Below are 21,383 nucleotides of genomic sequence, written 5' to 3' on the forward strand. Positions count from 1 at the left end.
GCCTGACCTCTCTTTGTTAATGTTCAACCCCACTTTTGCATCCCACCCTACGTGATTTCTATCTGAACTATGCTGTAAGGGGCTGCGGGGAGGTGAGAGGTCAGAAGTTTAGAAGGTTAGAGGAGCGGGAGTTAGAAGAGGATGAGCAGGGGACTTCAGAGAAGAGCACAACTGGAGAGACTGCGAAGACAGAGTCAGAGACAGAGAGAAAAGAGCACAAGGCCACTCAGGAGCAGAGCACAAGGAAGAAGAGAGAAAGCGGGCACAGCAACGAAGCAAAGACCACAAGGAGACGAGGAGGAAAACGGAGACTTTGAAGACTTTGAGGTCCGCGAGGAGACCAGGATGATGGCACTCTGGTGACCGAGACTAGGGCCGTGACGACGACGACGACTGTGCCGCGAAGGGAGAAATCGGACGACAGATGTCCTGCCTGCACCCGGCCTGCGTGGGCTGCCTTCGCCCATCACCTCGATTCCCTGCTTGTTGTGTCGTGTGAAAACTCACACTTCCCCTCACCAATGTGCGTTTTCCATCACCGGTGGCACCCGTTTCCCTCCTGCCCCCATTTCCGCAGCCTGTCCCGGGCCCCCCTCGTTTACAGTACAGCTACTCCACGTCTTGTTGGTCCCTTTACCTCCTTTCAACGTGGAGTTCTTGTCCAGGGTGCTTGTTCCAGCTCTCTTTGTCTCGTGGTCCCTTCTCTCCCAGCTCCCCGAGAAGTGCTTTAGCCCCGGTACTATTTCTCTGACCCTGAGAACCTTCTTCTATATGAGTGGATACTTAGTTTGGAACGTGCTAGTCTGATTTAATAATATTTTAGGTTTTGTTGTTAAGACGCTGAGTTTTAGGAGTTAACCCCTGAGGATCCTGGGCGTGACCCCCCCCCCCCCCCCCCCCCCCCCCCGAACAACAATAACAGCAACAACAATAGCAAATCAGTCCCCGGAGGATGGGGTGATAGTACATTGGCTAGGGTGTTTGCCTCGCATGTCGCTAACCCAGGTCCCCTGAGTACTGCCAGGTGTGCCCACTACTCCAGTCCTCCCAAAAACCCTCCAAAATCAGTCCATGGAATTTTGCAGGTTAAAATAGTAAAGAAGAAAAGTAAAAGCATTTGACCGATGCAAAAAAAGATAATGTGATATCCATAATGAAAAAACTCAGTGGAACAGCAGCATAAGGGAATTTTTTCCGGTAAATAAGGAAATCTTGGGAACAAAACAAAATGCTGGTTTTCGGTAGTAAGTAAACTGTATTAGAACAGAAATGAATTTTTAAGCTTTGATCTTATAGGGTGGGAAACCATATCTTGTTAAATAAGCATAGTTATACTGATATGAGACTATTGAATATTAGCATTTTATTATGAATAAGGTGAGGTTTGAAATAATAAGTACTGGGCCAGTGACTTTTCTTTGGGGGTGGATAGGGAGTTTATGGCAGCAGTGCTTAGGAACTGCTCTTAGTGGCACTCGGGATCATGTATTTACTTCTTTTTTTTCTTTTTGGGTCACACCTGGTGATGCACAGGGGCTACTCCTGGCTCTGCGCTCAGGAATTACTACTGGCAGTGCTTGGGGGACCATATGTTATTCTGGGAATCGAACTTGGGTCAGCCTCGTGCAAGGCAAACGCCCTACCCACTGTGCTATCACTCCAGCCCCTCAGGGGTTACTCATGGCTCTGTCTGCACTCAGGAATTACTCCTGGCGGTGCTCGGGGCACCATATGGGATGCTGGGAATCGAACTTGGGTCAGCCTTGTGCGAGGTAAACCATGCCCGCTGTGCTATCGTGCCAGCCCCTCTCCGGATCACTTGAGTTTGAACCTGGGCCTCCTCCCTGCAGAGCCTGTGCTCCAGTGCACATAAGTATTTTCTGTCTGTGGGCTAGTAGGTTTTGAGATCAAGTGGTGATAGGTGATACAATTTTTCATTTATTTAAGTTCCTCCTCTAGATACCTTTAATATGGGTAATATTTCTCTCATCTCTACACAGCTTTTGTACCATGTCAGTTAGAGCACATACACACACACACACACACACACACACACACGCGCACACATATGTATATATTCTTTTCTTTTTGGGTCACACCTGGTGATACTCAGGGGTGACTCCTGGCTTTGCGCTCAGGAATTATTCCTGGCAGTGCTCAGGGCACCATATGGGATGCTGGGAATCGAACCCGGGTCGGCCGTGTGCAAGGCAAATGCCCTACCCGCTGTGCTATTGCTCCGGCCCCAGGAGAACTAGGATATATTTGAAGCAAAAGACTCCCTGCGAGGGCAGGGGAGGTAGGAAAAAAAACCCCTAAAGATAATTGGGGAATTGTTTCCTTTATTAAATTGAAAAATAAGAACATTGGACAAGTTCGTAGAAATTCTGTAGCACATTCTTTCTGGTTTATTTCAAACGGCTAACTCCCACGTCTGCACGCAGTGTTGTCAAGTGGTGTTTGGCAGTCTGAGGTAATGCTGCTAATAGATGATAAGCTGGATCCCTTCAGCAGTGAGTATTTGTCTTCCATAGTTAGTCTGTTTTCCCTGCAGGAATGGCCCCTGCCAACTTCTTTAGACACACTAATTCTCTTTCTCATGTGATCTAGGTAACCAGTTGGTATTGAAAATTGTCTAGTTAGTCGCAAAAAAAAATCACTTGGAGAATTTATGTGTGAAATAAAAACTAAGGAACATATTTTCTCTTGCAGAATATCTTGTTTCTGTTCTCCATGACAACGCTTGGTCGATGAATGAAAGCTACAAAGGGGTCAGAGCAATCTTACTTGCCTTGCTTGCAGCCACCCTGGGTTTTAGTCCCTGGTATCCCGTATGGTCCCCCAGGCCTGCCAGGAGTGATCCCTGAGCACAGAGTCAGGAGTATGCCCTGCGCACCTGGTGTGGCCCAGCCTCCCCTCCCTTGTCAAACAAGCCACAAAAATACAATATACAGTTCTTTGGTCAGTAATAGTGTGTACCCATGCTGAGACCACTCTCCACATGCATGAAGGTACCGGCAGAGGAACTCAGGCATGCGGGTCCCGGGGCTGAGATCTCCAAGCCTGCTCGGATCGGGGCTGAGCATCCTCCACCCAGATCCTCCATCTTCCAGTAGGCGGGGGTCACACCCACCAACTGACTCCCTGGCGCCATGTAATCCCATCAACGGCCCAGACCCAGAGACTATAAAACCCTGCTCCCAAAAGTGACATCTTATTATCTCATTCTTGGTTTGACAACCTGGCAGGCCACCGAATGTAGCCTGCCCACACGGCAGAGTCCGGCAAACTCCCCGTGGCGTACCCAATATGCCAAATACCAGTAACAGTGATGAGTCTCGTTCTCCTAACCCTGAAAGAGCCTTGAATGTGGCACTTTTTAGAATCTCAGGGCTAGGATGCAGGAGACATTTCTGGTGCCTGCTCCAGGCAATCGACAAACAACAGGAGGATGGTGATCGTGAGTGTGCACCTTACGAAGGTGCTCTTTACCAAATCAAGTTAAAACTTCCCTCACATTTTACCCACAGAAAATTGGCATGTTCTGTTATTTCTCTAGATACTGTTTTATTTTGAGGTGGGGGGTTGTCACTGGGGCCACGCGCTGGACGACCAACCCTGAGGCTCCAGCTTGCAGGGCATACACGTTAGCCTGTGAGCCATCTGCTTCCCCTCCTCCTAGATATGCTTTTTTGTTTGTTTTTTGCGTTTTGGGTCACACTTGGCGATGCACAGGGGTTACTCCTGTCTCTGCACTCAGGAATTACTCCTGGCGGTGCTCAGGGGGACTATATGGGATGCTGGGAATTGAACCCCAGTCGGCCATATGCAAGGCAAATGCCCTACTCGCTGTGCTATCCAGTTCCCGCTCCTAGTTATTCTTAACCAGGTTTTTCTGTGTCTCCATTGTTCTGATCCGATACTGAATTGTGATATGTAAATATTCTTGTTGAGCATGTGTTTGTTTTATTTAAACCCCAGGATGGGTTAAATCCTCTAGTGTGTCACGGACTACGTTCTGGAGCGGTACTCCAGGGGTTAAGGCATGTGTCTTGCATGCCGCTGGCCCCATTCAATCCCTAGCTCTGTATGGTCCCCTCGGCATCCCCCGGTGCAGCCCCGGATCTTCCCGCCCACTGCACGGCATGGCCCTGAAGACCTTCTGGTCCTGTTGGGGTGGCCTGGATGTAGGCCCTTACAGCACAGGGCCCGGAGGCACCACGTGCTCTAGTTGGCTTGGAACTGGTTTGATGCTTGCCTGAGAACCACAGGAGCCCAGGCCTCCTGGTCACCCCTTGGGAGCATCCCTCATCCCTCTCCCGCCAAAATCTGTGTGATACTCATTTTTAGATGATTCCTTAGGAATTTTCTTTTTTTGCTTTTTGGGTCACACCCGGCGATGCTCAGGGGTCACTCCTGGCTCATGCACTCATGAATCACTCCTGATGGTGCTCGGGGGACCATATGGGATGCCGGGAATCGAACCTGTATCGGCCATGTTGGCTGCGTGCAAGGCAAACGCCCTACCCACTGTGCTATCGCTCCAGTCCAGGAATTTTCTTAAACCTCAAAATCAGATAATCACTTTTGGTTTGGGGACCACACTCAGCAGTTCTCAGGTTTTACTCCTGGCTCTGTGTTCAGGATCATTCTTGGTGGGGTTTGGGGGATCAATCCCTGTCAGTCGCATGCAAGGAAGTGCCTGTCCCTCCTGCCCAAACTATCACTTTACTTCTATAGTTTGTTCTGGTCTTAATATTTCAGAAATGAGAAGAAATACTGTCTACTCAGTTCTCTTGTAGTGCGAATGAAACAATGTGACTCCTTGGGGCGGGATGTGGTAGGGCACTTCAGAGCACTTGGCGTGCATGTGTGAGGCCCTGGGTTTGGTCCCTGACACTCTGTCCCTCTTTCTCCCTCTCCCTCTCTTTCTCCATCTTTCACCCTCCTCTGTCTCCTTCCCTTCCTCTCTTCCTTTCTTCCACCTTATCCCCCTCTCCCCTCCCCCTATTTGAATTAGTCACTGAAGGGGTGGGTGGAGACAGCTAAATGAAATTGGACTTAGAAAAGGGGGCTATCTTTAAGTGGTGGTCAGGAATGTGGTTGGTCGTTTTTTTTCCTTTTTGGGTCACACCCGGCAATGCTCAGGGGTTACTCCTGGCGGTGCTTGGGGGACCATATGATTTGCCGAGGATTGAACCCAGGTCGGCCATGTGCAAGGCAAATGCCCTACCCGTTGTACTATCTCTGTGGCCCCAAGAATGTGTTTTTATGTTACACATTCCGACCTTTCATTTTTGGGGTTTCTGGGCCACATCTGGTGGTGCTTGGAGCCTACGGCTGGCTCTCTGCTCAGGGATCACTCCTATTATTAGTGCTTAGAGGATCATATGGGATGTTGGGAATTGAGCCGGTGTTGACCCATGTGAATGGCAAACACCTTGACCTTTGTACTATCCCTTGACCCTACACATTTTGAGCTTTGAAAAAAAAAATCGGGACCAGAGCAATAGTACAGCGGGTAGGGCATCTGCCTTGCACGCAGCCGACCCAAGTTCAATCCCAAACATCCCATATGGTCCCCCAAGCACCACCAGGAGTAATTCCTGAGTGCAGAGACAGGAGTTAACTCCTGAGCATCGCTGGGTGTGACCCAAAAAAAAGCAAAAAAAAAAAAAAAATCAACAATGTGTTCTATTTTATCACTTTTTTTGGTTTTTGGGCCACACTTGGCTGTTTCTGATCAGGAGTGACCTAGGATAGTAATCAGAAAACCTTCTGCAGTGCCAGGGATTGATCCCAGGGCTGACCAGAAGCAGCCACTTGCAAGGCTGCTTAGTATTCTTAATTCTTAATTCTTAGTATTCTGTTTCTCTGGCCCCCAAAATATATTTTAGTGGTTGCTATATACAGTATGATTTTTTTTGGCCACACCCAGTGCCTCTCAGGAGACCAGGAGTTTCTGGGTGTTGAACTTGGGCCTCCAAGATCAACACACTATAGTATGTGCTGTAGCCTGTTGAGCTGTCTGTCTAGCCGTGGTGTGTGTGTTTGTGTGTGTGTGTGTGTGTGTGTGTGTGTGTTTAATCTTACTTTCTTAGGTAACATTTTCCAATGTCACGGTCTTGATGTTTTGTTGTTATTGCAACGTGCAAGGTCAGAGATGTGGTGCAGCAATGGTTTTATTGTCGGTACTGTAAAAATATAAATAAAATAAGTAAAAAGTCTTAAGTCTGGAGAAAGAGTACAATGGGTAGGTCGCTTGCCTTGTATGTGGCTGACCTGGATGTGATCAAGATACGGTCTTCATCCATGCCAAGATTGGTTCCTGACTGCAGAGCCGGAGTAAGCCCTGAGCACCACTGGGGTCATGTGCCCAGAAAGAAAGAAAGAAAACTAAGGCCAAACACCTGTCATTTCAGTTCTTCCATTAGTAAGCATTTCTAAAAATGTGGCCATTTTCTTGTATAATCACAAAACTATCATGAATGAGTCTGACAAAGCTTACAGTAATTCCTTGGTATTATCTCATGGAGGAAGTCATTTGCCAGTTTCATTTCAGGCTGAGCTTGTCAGTTTTGGTGAACTGATGGTGTTTGTTGCTTCGATCCCAGTAATCATTACTGTGGATAATTCTGCATGATAGGCTTTTTCTGGATACATTGTCTAACGAAAGACTCTGATTATGTCCAGAAATTGATTCTGAACTCTCAGACAGTTATTTACTGACCCCAATTTACCACTTTTTATAAAGATGTTGGAAAACATGAGTTTGAATTGTATCTAAAATATAGTCAGAATGACTGTCTCGATGACACATTGTATGATAGCACGTTGGACTTCTAGCCCACCATGGCGTATGCGTTCTGAAAAACATGGTCAGAGGGTGTGAAGGCACGTGTTTTTTTTCAAGGCACAAATCAGATGAAATAAACAGTTGATTTCTTAAGTTATTGCCATGATGTTGGGCTTGTACTTTTCTTATTCTTACTCTTTACAGCTATTTAAATATTGAAATAGAATTAATTTACATGCTAAAACTACCACTTCTCCCTCTAGTATGTTTATAGATATTGATGTGTATTTCAAAATATTTTGGCAATTAGAAGGAAAAAGGTGGGCATACATGAGCAATGTGAATGCTTGCTTCTTCCTTCCTTCCTTCCTTCCTTTCTTTCTTTCTTTCTTTCTTTCACTTTCTGGTATTTTGGGTACCGTTTCTTACTCATCTGATCCCATGAATTTGTAATGTGATTTTAATATTACACTCATTTTAGCAATATATTATTTAATTATTTTTTATTTTTAGTGGTGGCCCAGGGCATACTCCTGGCTCTGCTAAGGAATCACTCCCAGCCGGGCAGTGCTTGGAGGACCATATAAGAGGTGGGGGATTAAACTCTGGTCATCCAGCATCCTATATGCTCCTTCAAGGCAAATGCCCTGTGGCCAGAGAGATAGCACAGCGGGTAGGGTGTTTGCCTTGCATGCAGCCGACCCAGGTTTGATCCCTGGCATCCCATGGTTCCCAGATCACCGTCAGGAGTAGTTCCTGAGTGCAGAGTCAGGAATAGCCCCTGAACATCACTGGGTGTGACCCAAATGCCAAAAAAAAAAAAAAAAAAGATGACTTATCAAGGCAAGTGTCCTGCCCTTAGTAAGGGCTCTGACCCTGTACTCTTACTTTTTTTTTTTTTTTTATTTTGGGTCACCCCTAGCAATGCACAGGGGTTACTCCTGGTTCTTCACTCAGGAGTCACTCCTGGCGGTGCTCAGGGGACCATGTGGGATGCTGGGAATCGAACCTGGGTCGGCCGCGTGCAAGGCAAATGCCCTACCTGCTGTGCTATCTCTCCAGCCTCTGTACTCTTACTTTTATCAAAAGGGTTTGTTTTGGGAGACCCTTAGAAAAAGACACTTCATATCGGACACCCAACAATGTCCTTGCCCTACCCCCCTTTTTTGTCTTTGGATATGTGTATAGTGTTTTGTTTTTTTTAAGTCATCTAAAATAATTTGATGCTTAAAAAAGATAGGAATTATTTCTCAGTCAGACTTAAGTCAAGAATATACATCTATTTTGATCCTGGGTTAGTGAGGAAGAGGCAGCCCGGAGCTTGGGAAATGTGCCGGCCAGCTCAGAGCAAGGCCCTTAGGCTGGGGCAAAATACTTTGACTGAAATAAGTGTTCACTGACCAAAATAAACTTCATTATCACGTCATGTCTTTCTGTATGTTTCTCCTGCTTCTCTGTTTCTTCTTGGTTAGTGGATCATTTCTCTCCCATGCAAGAAATTCAAGACTTTTTCTCTTGACGCCATCTACAATTTCGACATCATTACAATTGCTCTGTGCCTCTCTTTCGAAATTTTGAGTTGTATTTCCAGAACTTCCCTGCACATCTGGATGATTGTCATTGCTTTCACGCTGCCTCAGTCTTTGTTGCTTGCTTTCGCTGCCAGTCCATCGGCCTCTTATCTAACGTAGAAAACTCAGGTTGCCACTGCTCCGTGGCATCAGGTCTGTGGGTCTCAGCCACTAGGCACGCGCTCTGCTCCCCACACCTGTGCTGGGCTTTCTTCTTCTTCATCCTGCACGTATTGTTTGTTTTCTGGAGTGGTGATGAATGATAGGAGGGATATCCAGTCCATATGCTTTCATCTGTCATGCTAAATACATAGTGCGTGGACTAGGTTTCCAGTTTTATTAGATCAACAAGCAACCGTAGCTCTAAAATGCTATTTGATTCAGTTTCTAAATTCAGCCCTCCAGTATTTAGAGTTGTATTTTTTGATGGTGATACTGATCACAGGTTTCCCTGCCCTTCCCCCCCATAGACACACACACACACACACACACACACACACACACACACACACACACTCCATGTCTTAACTTCTGCCTTTACCTTTCTTGTTTATTAGTCTTTGCTTGCGGTAGGGAGGAAGAGGAAGATGTGAAAATAAAGGAAGTAGGTTTCAGTCAGACAGACAGGAGAGAAACATCCTGATATAAGAGGGTATCATACACCAACTGGTTTGTGGTTTCTTAAGGAGGAAATACAGCCAAAGAAGAAAGAAGAGAGAAAACTTCTGTTTCAAAATAAGACTCTTTGTTGCATTAACATCTGTACAGTCTTTCTCAAAATGCAGAACCAACTATGGGTGGGAATCATTTCACCTGCTTTAGTAACTTAGCTTATTATCTCTTTAGATTTTTAAGACGTACCTGTTTTTATCATTTAAACCATTTTAAAACGTTACTTCAAATCTTTATTTTTTCTTAGACAAAAGAAGTTAGAAAAAGTGATGGAAGAAGAAGGCCTTAAAGATGAAGAGGTAATTATTATTGGAAATTTCCTCCTGAAACTAGCATGGCAGGGCTTTTCCTGTCCAGATGGTTGTTAGTCTTGGTGAATGGAGGGAAGGATTTTAGCTTAGTAATAGGAGATTGGGTTTTTTTTTTTTTTTTTTGCTTTTTGGGTCACACCTGGCGATACACAGGGGTTACTCCTGGCTCTGCACTCAGGAATTACTCCTGGCAGTGCTCTGGGCACCATATGGGATGCTGGGGATTAAACCCAGGTTGGCCGCGTGCAAGGCAAACACCCTACCCGCTGTGCTATCGCTCCAGCCCCACTCCCTTGTACATTTTTAACAAATTAATTAGATCTAGGATTCCAAGAGTAAGATGAGATAAAATCAAAAGTAAATGCAAATTGTTGCATATTTACAGAAGTCACTGAAAAGGTCCTATCAAGGAAAACTATTTCTCAAAATCATCTTCCCTCCCCCAGCCCACAGATGTGGTAGGAGGATGATGTAATTTTATGGAAAACAGTATAAAGAACTAAATGGCAGAGGGAATGCCTCTAAAATTAGGAGGGGCTAGAGTAGTCCTGCAGGAAAGGGGCTTGCCTTGCACTTACCTGATCTGGGTTCGATCCCTGGCTCCACATATGGTCCCCTGAGCCCTGCCAGAATTGACACTGAGCATCGAATGACGAGTAAGTACTGAGCACCTCAGGTATGGTCCTCCCCACAAATAAATGAAAATATGAATTGGTGCTTGGGAGTTAGTACAAGGGTTAAAGTGCTTGCCTTACATGCAGCTGACCTGGTTTATTCCCTGGCACCACATATGGTCCCAGGAGCCCCAACAGGGGTGATTTCTGAGCCCAGAGCCAGAAGTTAGCCCTGAATACCACTGAGTATGGCCCAGACTGCTCCCCCTCCAGAAACAACAACAGAAAAACCAAAAAAAGCAAAACAAGAGAAAAAAAATAGGAATGAATCACAGGAAAATGGTTAAAAAAAAATCCAAGAACCTGAGACTTGAAAAGAGCATAAAATGAACTGCATTTAAAAAAAAAAAAAAACGAGAAACAGTGTAGTTAGCACTGCACTGTAGTACTGTCCTCCTGTTATTCATTGATTTGCTCCAGAAACATTGTGAGACTTGCTGTTACTGTGTGGCATATCGAATATGTCACGGGGAGCTTGCCAGGCTTTGCCATGCGGGTGAGATACTCTCGGTAACTTGCCAGGATCTCCAAGAGGGAGAGAGAAGTTAAACTAAAAAAATTTTAACAGGAAACAGGTTAAAGAAGAATGTTGATTGTTTATCCTTCCTTCATAAGTTTACATAGTAGATTGTAGACTTAATTAATCTAAGTTCTAAAGGAGGCATCTTTTTCTTCAGGCTGGGTTGGTTATTGTATCTGAAGGTGGGACAAGGGAAAAATGACTTTCTCTGGGTCCTTATATAGTGGTTTCACCCTTGAAAAGAAAATGTTTAGGCAGATGCAGCTTTGCTTTTCAGATGCGTCGAAGTCACAAATACAGGTTTGTTATGAAGTTTCTTCTCTTTCCTATTCTTTCCTCTATTTTTTTAATTTTTCAATTTCATTTTCTTAAAGCATGGTTGTGGCTGGTTCTGGAGGTCTTCGGCTGCCAGGGTTCTGCTCGGATCAAGGCTGGGCATCCTCCACCCAGATCCTCCATCTTCCAGTAGGCGGGGGTCACACCTACCAACTGCGCCCCCCCCCCCCCCCCATGTAATTCCATCATCAGCCAAGACCCAGAGACTATAAAACCCAGCTCCCGGAAGTGCGCGGCTGCATTTGCGGCCACATGACATCTTATTATCTCATTCTTGCTTTGGACAACTTGTCAGGCTACCGAATGTAACCTGCCCACACGGCAGAGTCTGGCAAACTCCCTGTGGCATACCCAATATGCCAGATACCAGTAACAATGTTAGGTCTCATTCTCCTAACCCTGAAAGATCCTTGAATGTGGCACTTTTTAGAATCTCAGGGCTAGGACGAAGGAGACGTTACTGGTGCCTGCTCGAGGCAATCAACAAACAACAGGATGCTCGTGATTGTGATTTTCTTAAAGTAACAGAGCGGGTAGGGCATTTGCCTTGTACACAGCCAACATGGCTGACCCGAGTTCGATTCCTCCGCCCCTCTCGAGAGCCCAGCAAGCTACCGAGAGTATCTCGCCCGCAGGGCAGAGCCTGGCAAGCTCCCCGTGATGTACTCGATATGCCAAACACAGTAACAAATCACACAATGTTATGGGGCCCACTCGAACAAATCGATGAACAATGGGAGGACAGTGACAGTGATTTTCTTAAAGTTGTTCATAATATTTGATTACATCCAGTATTTCAACACCAGTCCCACCACCATTATTTCCAGTTTTCCCACCACCACTCAAGCCTGCCCTATAGGCAGATGCTAAATAATTTATTTTGTATTGCTTGTTATGAATAGTATGAGATGTCATGTAGCCGCGAAAGTGGCCATGTGCCCCTGGAATTCTAAATTTTTGAATATTTGGGGTCGGGAGGCATCTCTGCGGTGGGCTGCTCTCTTCCGGGAGATTCACTGTGAGTCTCTGGATCATGGCCCTTAATACCCTTAAATGGCCCCCAGAGGCAGTTGTTGGGCGTGACAGCCAGGAAACTTGAAGGGCAGGGGAGGTAGGGGGAGGTCACCCATCTCTGACTCTGTGAAGCCTCAAGATTTCAGTCACTGGTCCCACCTACCTGGGTCTTTCAGCAGATTCATTGTCATGCATGAGGGGCTCCATAGCAGCCTTGAAGATTGGCCATGAGCATGGTGGTGATTGGGTTCTGGAGTGCCCCACTCTGAGGCGCCCTGGCGAAATCAGCCTCGTGAGAGGTCCAGAGACATCTCTGCAGCTTGCCGCTCTCCCGAGATTCATTTGTGACTCTTCCTCTGTATTCAAACTCTAGAAACGACTAAGAAGATCAGCACATGCTCGGAAGGAAACAGAATTTCTCCGTTTGAAAAGAACAAGACTTGGATTGGAAGACTTTGAGTCTTTAAAAGTGATAGGCAGAGGAGCATTTGGTGAGGTAAAAAAGCATATTTACTTATCAAAAGCAAAAATACTAACGAACTTAGAGGCTTCTAATATTCTAATATTGTTGATGCAATTGAAATATGAGACAGGTAGGTCAAGCTTGTTAGCCTCACATTCTTTTTTGGGAAAACCGAAGTGGTGCTCAGAGGCGATTCCCTGAGAATGTGGTACTCAGCAGTTCTGGGATTGCCTGGACCACCCCCACAGTGCTCAGGGGTCTCCACAGATGCACACAACAACACTCAGGATACCATGTGGTGCTGGGGATCAGATCAGGGTTGGATGCATGCAAGGCATGCACCTTAATCCGTGCAGTATTGTGTGTGTGTGTGTGTGTGTGTGTGTGTGTGTGTGTGTGTGAAGCAAGATAGCCTTTATTGAAACTTTATAGTTTTTTATAGAAAGATAGGAGAAAGAGGGAGAAGTGTGTACTCAGGAGAGAACTCGGGCTTCTCCAAAGTCGAAGCAAGCAAAGAAAGAGACATGAAGTGAGACACAGTTCCAGGGACGAACACTTGTTGAAGAGCAAGCCCAGCACTGCAGCTTTTTTTATTTATTTTATTGCTTTGCTTTTTGGATCACGCCCAGTGATGTCCAGGGGCTCCTCCTGGCTCTGCACTCAGGAGTTACTCCTGGAGATGCTCGGGGGATCGTATGCGATATGCCCGGGCGTGGGTGTGGGTCGGTAGCGTGCCGGGCAGTGCCGTACCCGCCGAGCTGTCGCTCCAGCTCTGCATCTTCACTGCTCTGTCTTCCTAGTTCTGCAGTCCCAGATCTCTGCTCTCTGCTTTTCAGAGCCGATGTTAATGCTTCAAGTATTGACTGGAAGAAATACTGAAAAGGAGAAGGACGTCAGTACTTGTTCATGAGTGCTTCTCGCCTGTTATCATTACGAATCCATTTTTGCGTTTTGAAATTTTTATCTTTTTTTTTTCTGGTAGGAAATGTATTTTATTAGGTGTCATTAAAATTTTCCTGTCCGGGGGCTGGAGTGATAGCACAGCGGGTAGGGCGTTTGCCTTGCACGTGGCCAACCTGGGTTCGATTCCCAGCATCCCATACGGTCCCCCGAGCACCGCCAGGGGTAATTCCTGAGTGCAGAGCCAGGAGTAACCCCTGTGCAATGTCCGGGTGTGACCCCTCCCCCCAAAAAAGCAAAAAAATAAAACAAAATTTTCTGTCAAACCAGCTACAGATAAAACTCTTACATATGAGAACATTGATAAATTATTTGAGGTGGGGGCGGGGGACAAGGAGAGGATGACGTGAGGGAGACTGGGAACATTGGCGGTGAGAAATGGACACTGGTGGAGCAGCAGTGTGTATTGGAACGTTGTATGAAACCAAATCATGAACAGCTTTGTAATTGTGTATCTCATGGTGATTATATATATATATATATATATATATATAAAAATGAGAAACACCAAGATAAAAAAAATATATTCCCTTGAAGCCTATAGAGATAATACAAAGAGATCCTTGCATTGTATGCCACCAACCCTGGTTCAGTCCCTGGCACCACATGTGGTCCCTTGACCACTGCCAACGGTAATTTATGAGCATTAGGACCAGGACTAGCACTTCTGGATGTGGCCCTAAAACCTCAGAATTCCCCTTTCCTGCAAAAAAAAAAAAACTTCCTTGGAAGATGGAAAGCTGGTAAGCTGGTATTGGGGTCAAGGCACTTGTGCAAATCTGGAGTCTGATACCATGTCCCGCAACACAGCGTCATCCACACACTGCCAGAACGATCCCTGAGCACAGCCAGGGATGGAAGTCCAGAGCTGGAGAGGTAGGAACAACATGTAGGGCGCTTGTCTTGACTGATGTGAATTTGATTCCCAGCGTCCAAGCACAGCCAGGAGTAATTCCTGAAGTGCAGAGCCAGGAGCAAGCTCCCCGTGGCGTATTCAATATGCCAGATACAGTAACGACAGTAAATCTCATTCCCCTCACCTCAAAAGAGCCTCCACTCTTTGGGAAAAGACGAATAAGAAGAGGCTATTAAAATCTCAGGGCTGGGAGGAATAGAAATGTTACTGGTGCCTGCTTAAGTAAATCGAAGATCAACGGGATGACAGTGATACAGTGATTGCTGGGTGTGGCCCAACAACCCTCCCACCCATGACCCCTGCAGGAAAAAAAAATCCCCTGGGAAAACACCACAAATCAGCTCAAAAAATAGTATGTGCTGGAGTGATGGTACAGTAGGGAGGGCATTTGTCTTGCATGTAGCTGACCTGGAGTTGCTCCCTGACAGAATATATAGTCTCTTGAGCCCTGAAAATAAAACCCATAACAAAAGCACCTTCTGTTTCTCCTGGAAAAGAAAAACAAAAGAAAAAATTTCCAAATATGTTGTTTGAGTGCAGAGCTAGGAGTAAGCCCAGAACACTTCTAGATGTGGCCCAAAAACAAATGTCCAAAAGGCACAAACTGAAAACAATGAACAGTAGAAACTTTCATTTTCTATAATCCAAATAATATAGTACGTAATAGATTTCTGTTAAATTGACTCACGTGTATGAACATTTGTATAACAGGTTTTCTTGGGGAGGAGATAGAAAATGAGAACTTTACATATTGGTTGCGAAAGTGTAAACAAGACAGTAGCACTGCACTGTCCTGTGGCACTGTCGTCCCGTTGTGCATCAATTTGCTCGAGCGAGCTCCAGTAACGTTTTCCATTTAAGACTTGTTACTGTTCCTGGCATATCTAATATGCCACAGGAGGGGCTGGAGCAATAGCACAGCGGGTAGGGCGCTTGCCTTGCACGCGGCCGACCCGGGTTCGATTCCCAGCATCCCATATGGTCCCCTGAGCACTGCCAGGGGTAATTCCTGAGTGCAGAGCCAGGAGTAACCCCTGTGCATCGCCGGGTGTGACCCAAAAAGCAAATAATAATAATAATAATAATAATACGCCACAGGGGAGCTTGCCAGGCTCTGCCGTGCGGGTGGCATACTCTTGGTAGCTGGCCGGGCTCTCTGAAAGGGGCAGAGGAATCGAACCCGGGTCCGAAGCATGCAAGGCAAACACCCTACCCAGTGTGTTATCACTCCAGCCCAGACAATACAGTATCCATGGAAACTGATTAACTAATATCTTAGAAACGTTCATGACCTTTGTTCAGTATTTCTACTTCTAGAAATTAATTCTACAGAACTCTATTAGAAATGACATTGACTTACCGGTCTTCATTACACATTGTTTATGATAGCAAAAGATTGAAAACAGCCTAAATGTCTGTCAGTAGGAAGTGGGTTAAAAATTTTTCACATGTACACGATAAAAATAGTACGCATCTGTAAATACACTGAAAATTTCTTTATGTACTTTACCGAAACAAACAACCCCAAAAAATAAAACCCGTAACAAAACACCTTTTGTTTTTACTGGAAAAGAAAAAAGAAAAAATTTCCAAGTAATGTTGTTTGATGAAAAAAAAAACCACTCTATAATAATACTGTTTTGTTTTACTTATTTTTTTTTTTTTTTGCTTTCTGGGTCACACCTAGTGATGCTCCGGGGTTGCTCCTGGCTCTGCAGTCAGGAATTACTCCTGGCAGTGCTTTGGGAACCAAATGTGATGCTGGGGATTGAACCCGGGTCAGCTGCGTGCAGGGCGAACGCCCTACCTGCTGTGCTGTCACTCCGGCCCCACTATTTCATTTTAAAAGACAACTAGTAATAGTAAAGTATGTTTTGTTCCGAAAAATAAACCAGAAGTGGCATGAGAACTGAGTGGGTTTTACCATTGTATTTCTATTACATAATAACATATATAATGTGAGCTAATATATTGAACTGTGTAGATGCAGTAAATTTTTTTCCTTTTTGAGTCACACCCAGCAGTGCACAGAGGTTACTCCTGGCACTGCACTCAGGAATTATTCCTGGTGATGCTCGGGGGACCTTATGGGATGCTGGGAACCGAACCCGGGGTGCCCTTGCGTAAGGCAAATGCCCTACCTGCTGTGCTATTGCTCCAGCCCCAGTACTTTTTTACAGTTCTAATAAAAAGCATTTTTCACTTGGGACACATTAAATTTGTATGCAGTCAGTTGGCTGTTGGCTTACGAGGGCCATTACTATCCTTTTCATCATAAAGTAATTTATTCTTTTAAGAAAGTTGGAAGGTAAGAGAAAGGAGAACTGCATCCAAGTTCCTTTCCCCAGGCTAACGACTCTGGGGCCTTCTGAGAGGAGGAGCAGGCCTCGTGCTGCCTGCAGCCACCCCACAGCCCGCAGCTGCATGGCTCATCTTGGTAGAGACGCCGGTGGAAAGAATCGCCCCAGTTTTGCAGTTTCTGGAGTGCATGACATCTTCCAATTCCACAATACTGGCAGCCCAGTAGCAGCGCAGCAGAGTAGGTGGGAAGTAGCCCAGAAGGCCAGCAAGCCAGGAAGTCAAAACACTAGCGCGGGGGCTCGGCTAGGAGCACAGGGCTTGGTGAATCCTCACCTAGACCCATTGTGAGATAGAATTGGAGCACTGGAGCACTGTCCTCCCGTTGTTCATTGATTTGCTTGAGCGGGCCCAGTAGCATCTTCATTGTGAGACTTGTTACTGTGTTTGGCATATTGAATATGTCACGGGCACAGGGAGCTTGCCAGGCTTTGCCGTGCAGGCGAGATATTCTCGGTAGCTTTCCGAGCTCTCCGAGAGGGGCGGAGGAATCGAACCTGGCTTGGTCAGGCCAGCCGCGCGGAAGGCAAACGCCCTACCGCTGTGCTATTGCTCTAGCCCATGAGATAGAACAAGCTTCACAAATTTTCTTATACTACTTTTTTTTTTTTTTGTTCTGTCTTCCAGTTTGTTGTAACAAGCGGTGTGTTATTTTTGTGCCTATTAAGGGGACAGGTGTGGGGGTGGGTGGGAAACTGGTGAGAGTGGTTGGGACATATATACATATATATACACATATCAGTATATAAATATATATATATATATACATATATATATGTATGTAATTTTTTTTTAAGGCCATACTGGAGCTGTGCTCCTGGTTGGCCCTGCAATCAGAGGTCACTCCTAGCAGGGATCATGGGACCGTGTGGGGTGCAGGAATTAAACCTGGGTTGACTGCATGGGAAGGCAGACTCTTTACCTGCTGTCAAGTCTTTACCAGACTTTGTCCCTTGAATGAGCTTTTGACTATCTCACATGTCATCATTTACTTGTATTCTGAGATTACTAGATGACCTGTGCCAGGCTCTTGGTGACTTCTTAAGGTCGAAGTGAGGGTTTTAAACTGGAGAGAATGTATAGTGGTTGGGTCACTTACCTTTCATGCAGCTGATCCTAGTGACCTGGGTTCAATCCCCAGCAGCAAAGCCAGGAGTAATTCCTGAGTATCCCTGAGTGTGCCCCCCCCAAAAAAAAACCAAGAAAAAAAACAATAAAAGACCCCTCCACCCCCAAGACAACAACAACCATCCAAACAAAAGAAAGTGAGGTTTTTTTTGTTTGTTTGTTTTTTACTTTTTTGGGTCACACCCAGCGATGCACAGGGGTTATTCCTGGTTCATGCACTCAGGAATTACTCCTGGCCGTGCTCGGGGGACCATATGGGATGCTGGGAATCGAACCTGGGTCGGGCCGTGTGCAAGGCAAATACCCTACCCTCTGTGCTATCACTCCAGCCCCGAAAGTGAGGATTTTAAAGTAGCTTGGTTTGTTTTGCTAGAAAGTTAAACCTGTTCAGATTTGGAAGTATTTGAAGTCATTCTCTGCTGACATCACTGTGTGTGAAAGGATCCATATTGAACATTGAAAAGGGCTGTCTCTGTTTCCTTAATATATATAAAAATTGTTGCTTGTATTAAATTGCAGGACTTTCTCATGTTTGGAGGGGCAGGGAGCGTGATCTCGGACTATCCCAAGTGGTGCTCGGGAACTGCTTCCGGTTCCCGGGGGGTGGGGGGGGGGGTTTGAGCCCAGTGCCGGGGTCTGATTGCACGCAAAGCAAACACCTTAGCCCCTGTACTGCCTCTCGTGCCCTTTCACCCCTGCCATTTTTCAGTTTGTTACTTCCTACAGTCCGTGAAAGCTTTCATTTGGTTCTGTGAGCTTTTGACCTGACACTTCTTTTATAACTCGTAGGTGCGACTTGTTCAGAAGAAAGATACAGGGCATGTGTATGCAATGAAAATACTCCGCAAAGCAGATATGCTTGAGAAAGAGCAGGTAAAGCATAGCTCTGGCAGAGCTTTCAGTGAGCTTATGATTTTAGCTTTGTTTCCTAAAACTCTGACTTTTTTCTGATTTGACATGTTTATTCTTTATTAGACTTTCTAAGCTATGTCACGTATACTCATAGTTTTGCTTTTCTCTGCCTAAAATAATACCTGAACATTTTGTGCTGTCTTTTAAAAATTAAAGACCTATGTGAGAAACAGCTTCTATTTTGTCTCAGTTTATCACAAGATGTCTGTCCTGAGATCACTTTGAGGTCGCACACGGTCTGGTGGCACGTTTCTTACTGAATGCTGAGAGATAAAAATGTGTCTGCATCTTAGATCTAATGTATCTTCGTATACTCTATTATGATGTATATTTCAATGTCTTAATATACTTCTGTACACGCAAACCAAAGTTGGACCTTCTGAGTAGCACGTTACTATTTAAGAGATAACAGTATTTTAATTTCTAAATAAATTTGAAGAAATATAATGCAAACGGCAGAGCATTGCAAATTGTCTTTAATAATTAATTACAGGTGTCGGAGCGATAGTACAGTGGAGAGGGTGGCCAGGTTCTATCCCCAACATCCCGTATGGTCCCCTGAGCACCTACCTCCAGGAGAGATTCTTAAGCTCAGAGCCAGGAGTAAGTCCTGAGCACTGCTGGGTGTGGCCCCCAAACAAACAAAGTTAATAACATTGAAAAATCGTAAACTGTCTTCCAAATAGATGTATAAGCTGCTTAAGAACTTAATAGAGGGCTGGGCGATAGCTCAGGGGCCGCAGAGCATGCCCTGGCAGACGTTCCAGCCCCTGCACTGCACCCGGCGTGGTCCTGGAGTGCTCACGGCTGCTTGTCCCAAGCCCACACCGCTGGTCTGAGCAGTCCCAGGAGTAAGCCTGGGGCTCTCTTGAACACTTGGGAGCCTTTTCCCACCAAAATGGATTTCAAATATTAGCATATTAAGGATGAAAATGGAGATGGACTATGGATTATTTCATTTTGCTGGCTGCTTCAGAACAGATTAATTCCTAATAAAAAATATCTGTAAAGATTAGATGCTATTGCAGAGAAGTGAGCGACCCCTGTGACCAAGAGAACTTCGATATAGAGCCCCAGAGCAGGGTGGAGACAGGTCCACAGGGTAACAGAAAACTCCCCAAACATGCTATGATAGCTCGTTTCCTCAAACACTGTGTTTTCTTCAAAGCCAGTTTTGAAAATTTCTTGATACGAAAGTCAACGAAATGTTCCTAGAAGTAGAATTTTAAATTAACTTAATTGCTTGGTCACATTGCTGATTCCTTGTTCTGTAGGTTTGATCTCAGTCTGATCCAGTTTAATTTCTGGCCACACACCTTAGGACCTATCAGCCTCCTGCATCATGTTTAGTCTAGATGGGAGTGGAAGTGGACCAATAGAAACCCATTATTTTCAGTGACAGTGACAAATTTTGATTTAAAGCCTACTTTTTAGTAAGATATAGGTGCCTTCGGCTGGAGCACCTGTACAGTGGGTAGGGGTGCTTGCTTTGCACGTGACTGACCAAACCGACCAGGCTGACCCCTAACATCTCATCTGGTTCCCCGCCACCACCAGGAGTAATTTCTGTGTGCAGACTCACAAGTTACCCCCAAGCATCGCTGGGTGTGGCCCCCAGACACTAAGCAGTAAACAGCAAAAAGGTGCAGGCGCCTTATGTAGAGAAGTTGTTTTTTTTGTTTCCTTTCACTAAACAGGAATGAAAGCTGTCCACTGAGAGCTCAGGTTATTATTCTGTCTCAGAGGATGGAAGTTTCTGCTATCTAGAAAATAAATTTTCAAGGAGCAGAAGACCAGCATTTAGTTCACTTTTTTGTTTCTCTTTAAGTGAAAAAGGAAAAAAATCACTTGTTGTGATGCCAGTGAGGTTTCAGGATGGGGGGAAAAAAAAGGGCTTTTATCTCTGCTTTCTTCATGCCCAGAATAGCAACTAGTATGTAGTTCCCACTATATCAGATATTCATAGGACAGGGAAAAGGGAATCTTTGGTGTCATTTGCACCTCAGGCTCATTTTTTGTGTTCACCTGACTCTGCTCCTAGACCTGAAGGTTCCTAAATGCTGTTTCGTCTCCAGGTGAGAAGGGCACAGCTGTGTCCTCACAGGGACAAACGGGGAAGGTCGCAGTCACTATTTTGTCTTTCAAAGTGAGGGACAAGTGATAACAGGAAGCCCCCCCCCCCCCCTTATGCTTCCTGCACCAGGCAGAGCCTTTCCCCAGAGCTAGGGCCGTGGAGGCGGTGAAGGCTGCCTTGGTCACGCTAGTGACTGGGACTTGCTGCAGTGCAGATGCTGCTGTGTCCCAAACGTCTTACTTCTCTATGAGCAAGGGCAGATAGCTCCTTAGTGTATTAGGCTTTACGTTACATTAACACTGTTTCTTACCACCTTTACCTTCCATTTTTCCACCCTTATACCTTGTCAGTGTTTTTCTGCAATATTGAAGCTATCAAAAATGTCCCCAAAGTGCATTTTTAGTAAGAGCTCAAATATGTAAACTCAGCTTCTTCCAACATCCAAGGGTTCGCATGGAAGACTGGTAGACTGGTAGACCAGGTGTGAGACAAGAGAGAATGAAGGATTCTCTGTCTCAGATGGGAGGAACATTGCCTGGCTTTGCCAGAGACATCCTTGTAGCACATAGTATTGCATAAACAAAACAGCAATCATGGACTGAGTCTTCCAAACAAAAATGCTAGTGACCTTTGATACACTTCCTCTCTGCAAATATCATAGAAGTAAAGTCCTATAAT

The 21,383-nt window shown here is 45.4% G+C and overlaps 1 protein-coding gene across 3 annotated transcripts in view; it reads left to right on the top strand.

The window, feature by feature from the left end:
- STK38 (serine/threonine kinase 38) overlaps positions 1-21,383 on the top strand; it is a 61,015-nt gene that overhangs the window by 15,287 nt on the left and 24,345 nt on the right. For all 3 annotated transcript variants that reach the window (XM_056137358.1, XM_056137357.1, XM_056137356.1), the window contains exons 3-5: positions 9,287-9,338; positions 12,268-12,390; positions 18,509-18,592. In XM_056137358.1, the coding sequence (XP_055993333.1) occupies positions 9,287-9,338; positions 12,268-12,390; positions 18,509-18,592 (259 nt within the window). The remainder of the gene's footprint in view (positions 1-9,286; positions 9,339-12,267; positions 12,391-18,508; positions 18,593-21,383) is intronic.

Source organism: Sorex fumeus, unplaced genomic scaffold (assembly GCF_029834395.1).
Source record: "Sorex fumeus unplaced genomic scaffold, SorFum_2.1 ptg000123l, whole genome shotgun sequence".
Lineage (NCBI taxonomy): Eukaryota > Metazoa > Chordata > Mammalia > Eulipotyphla > Soricidae > Sorex > Sorex fumeus.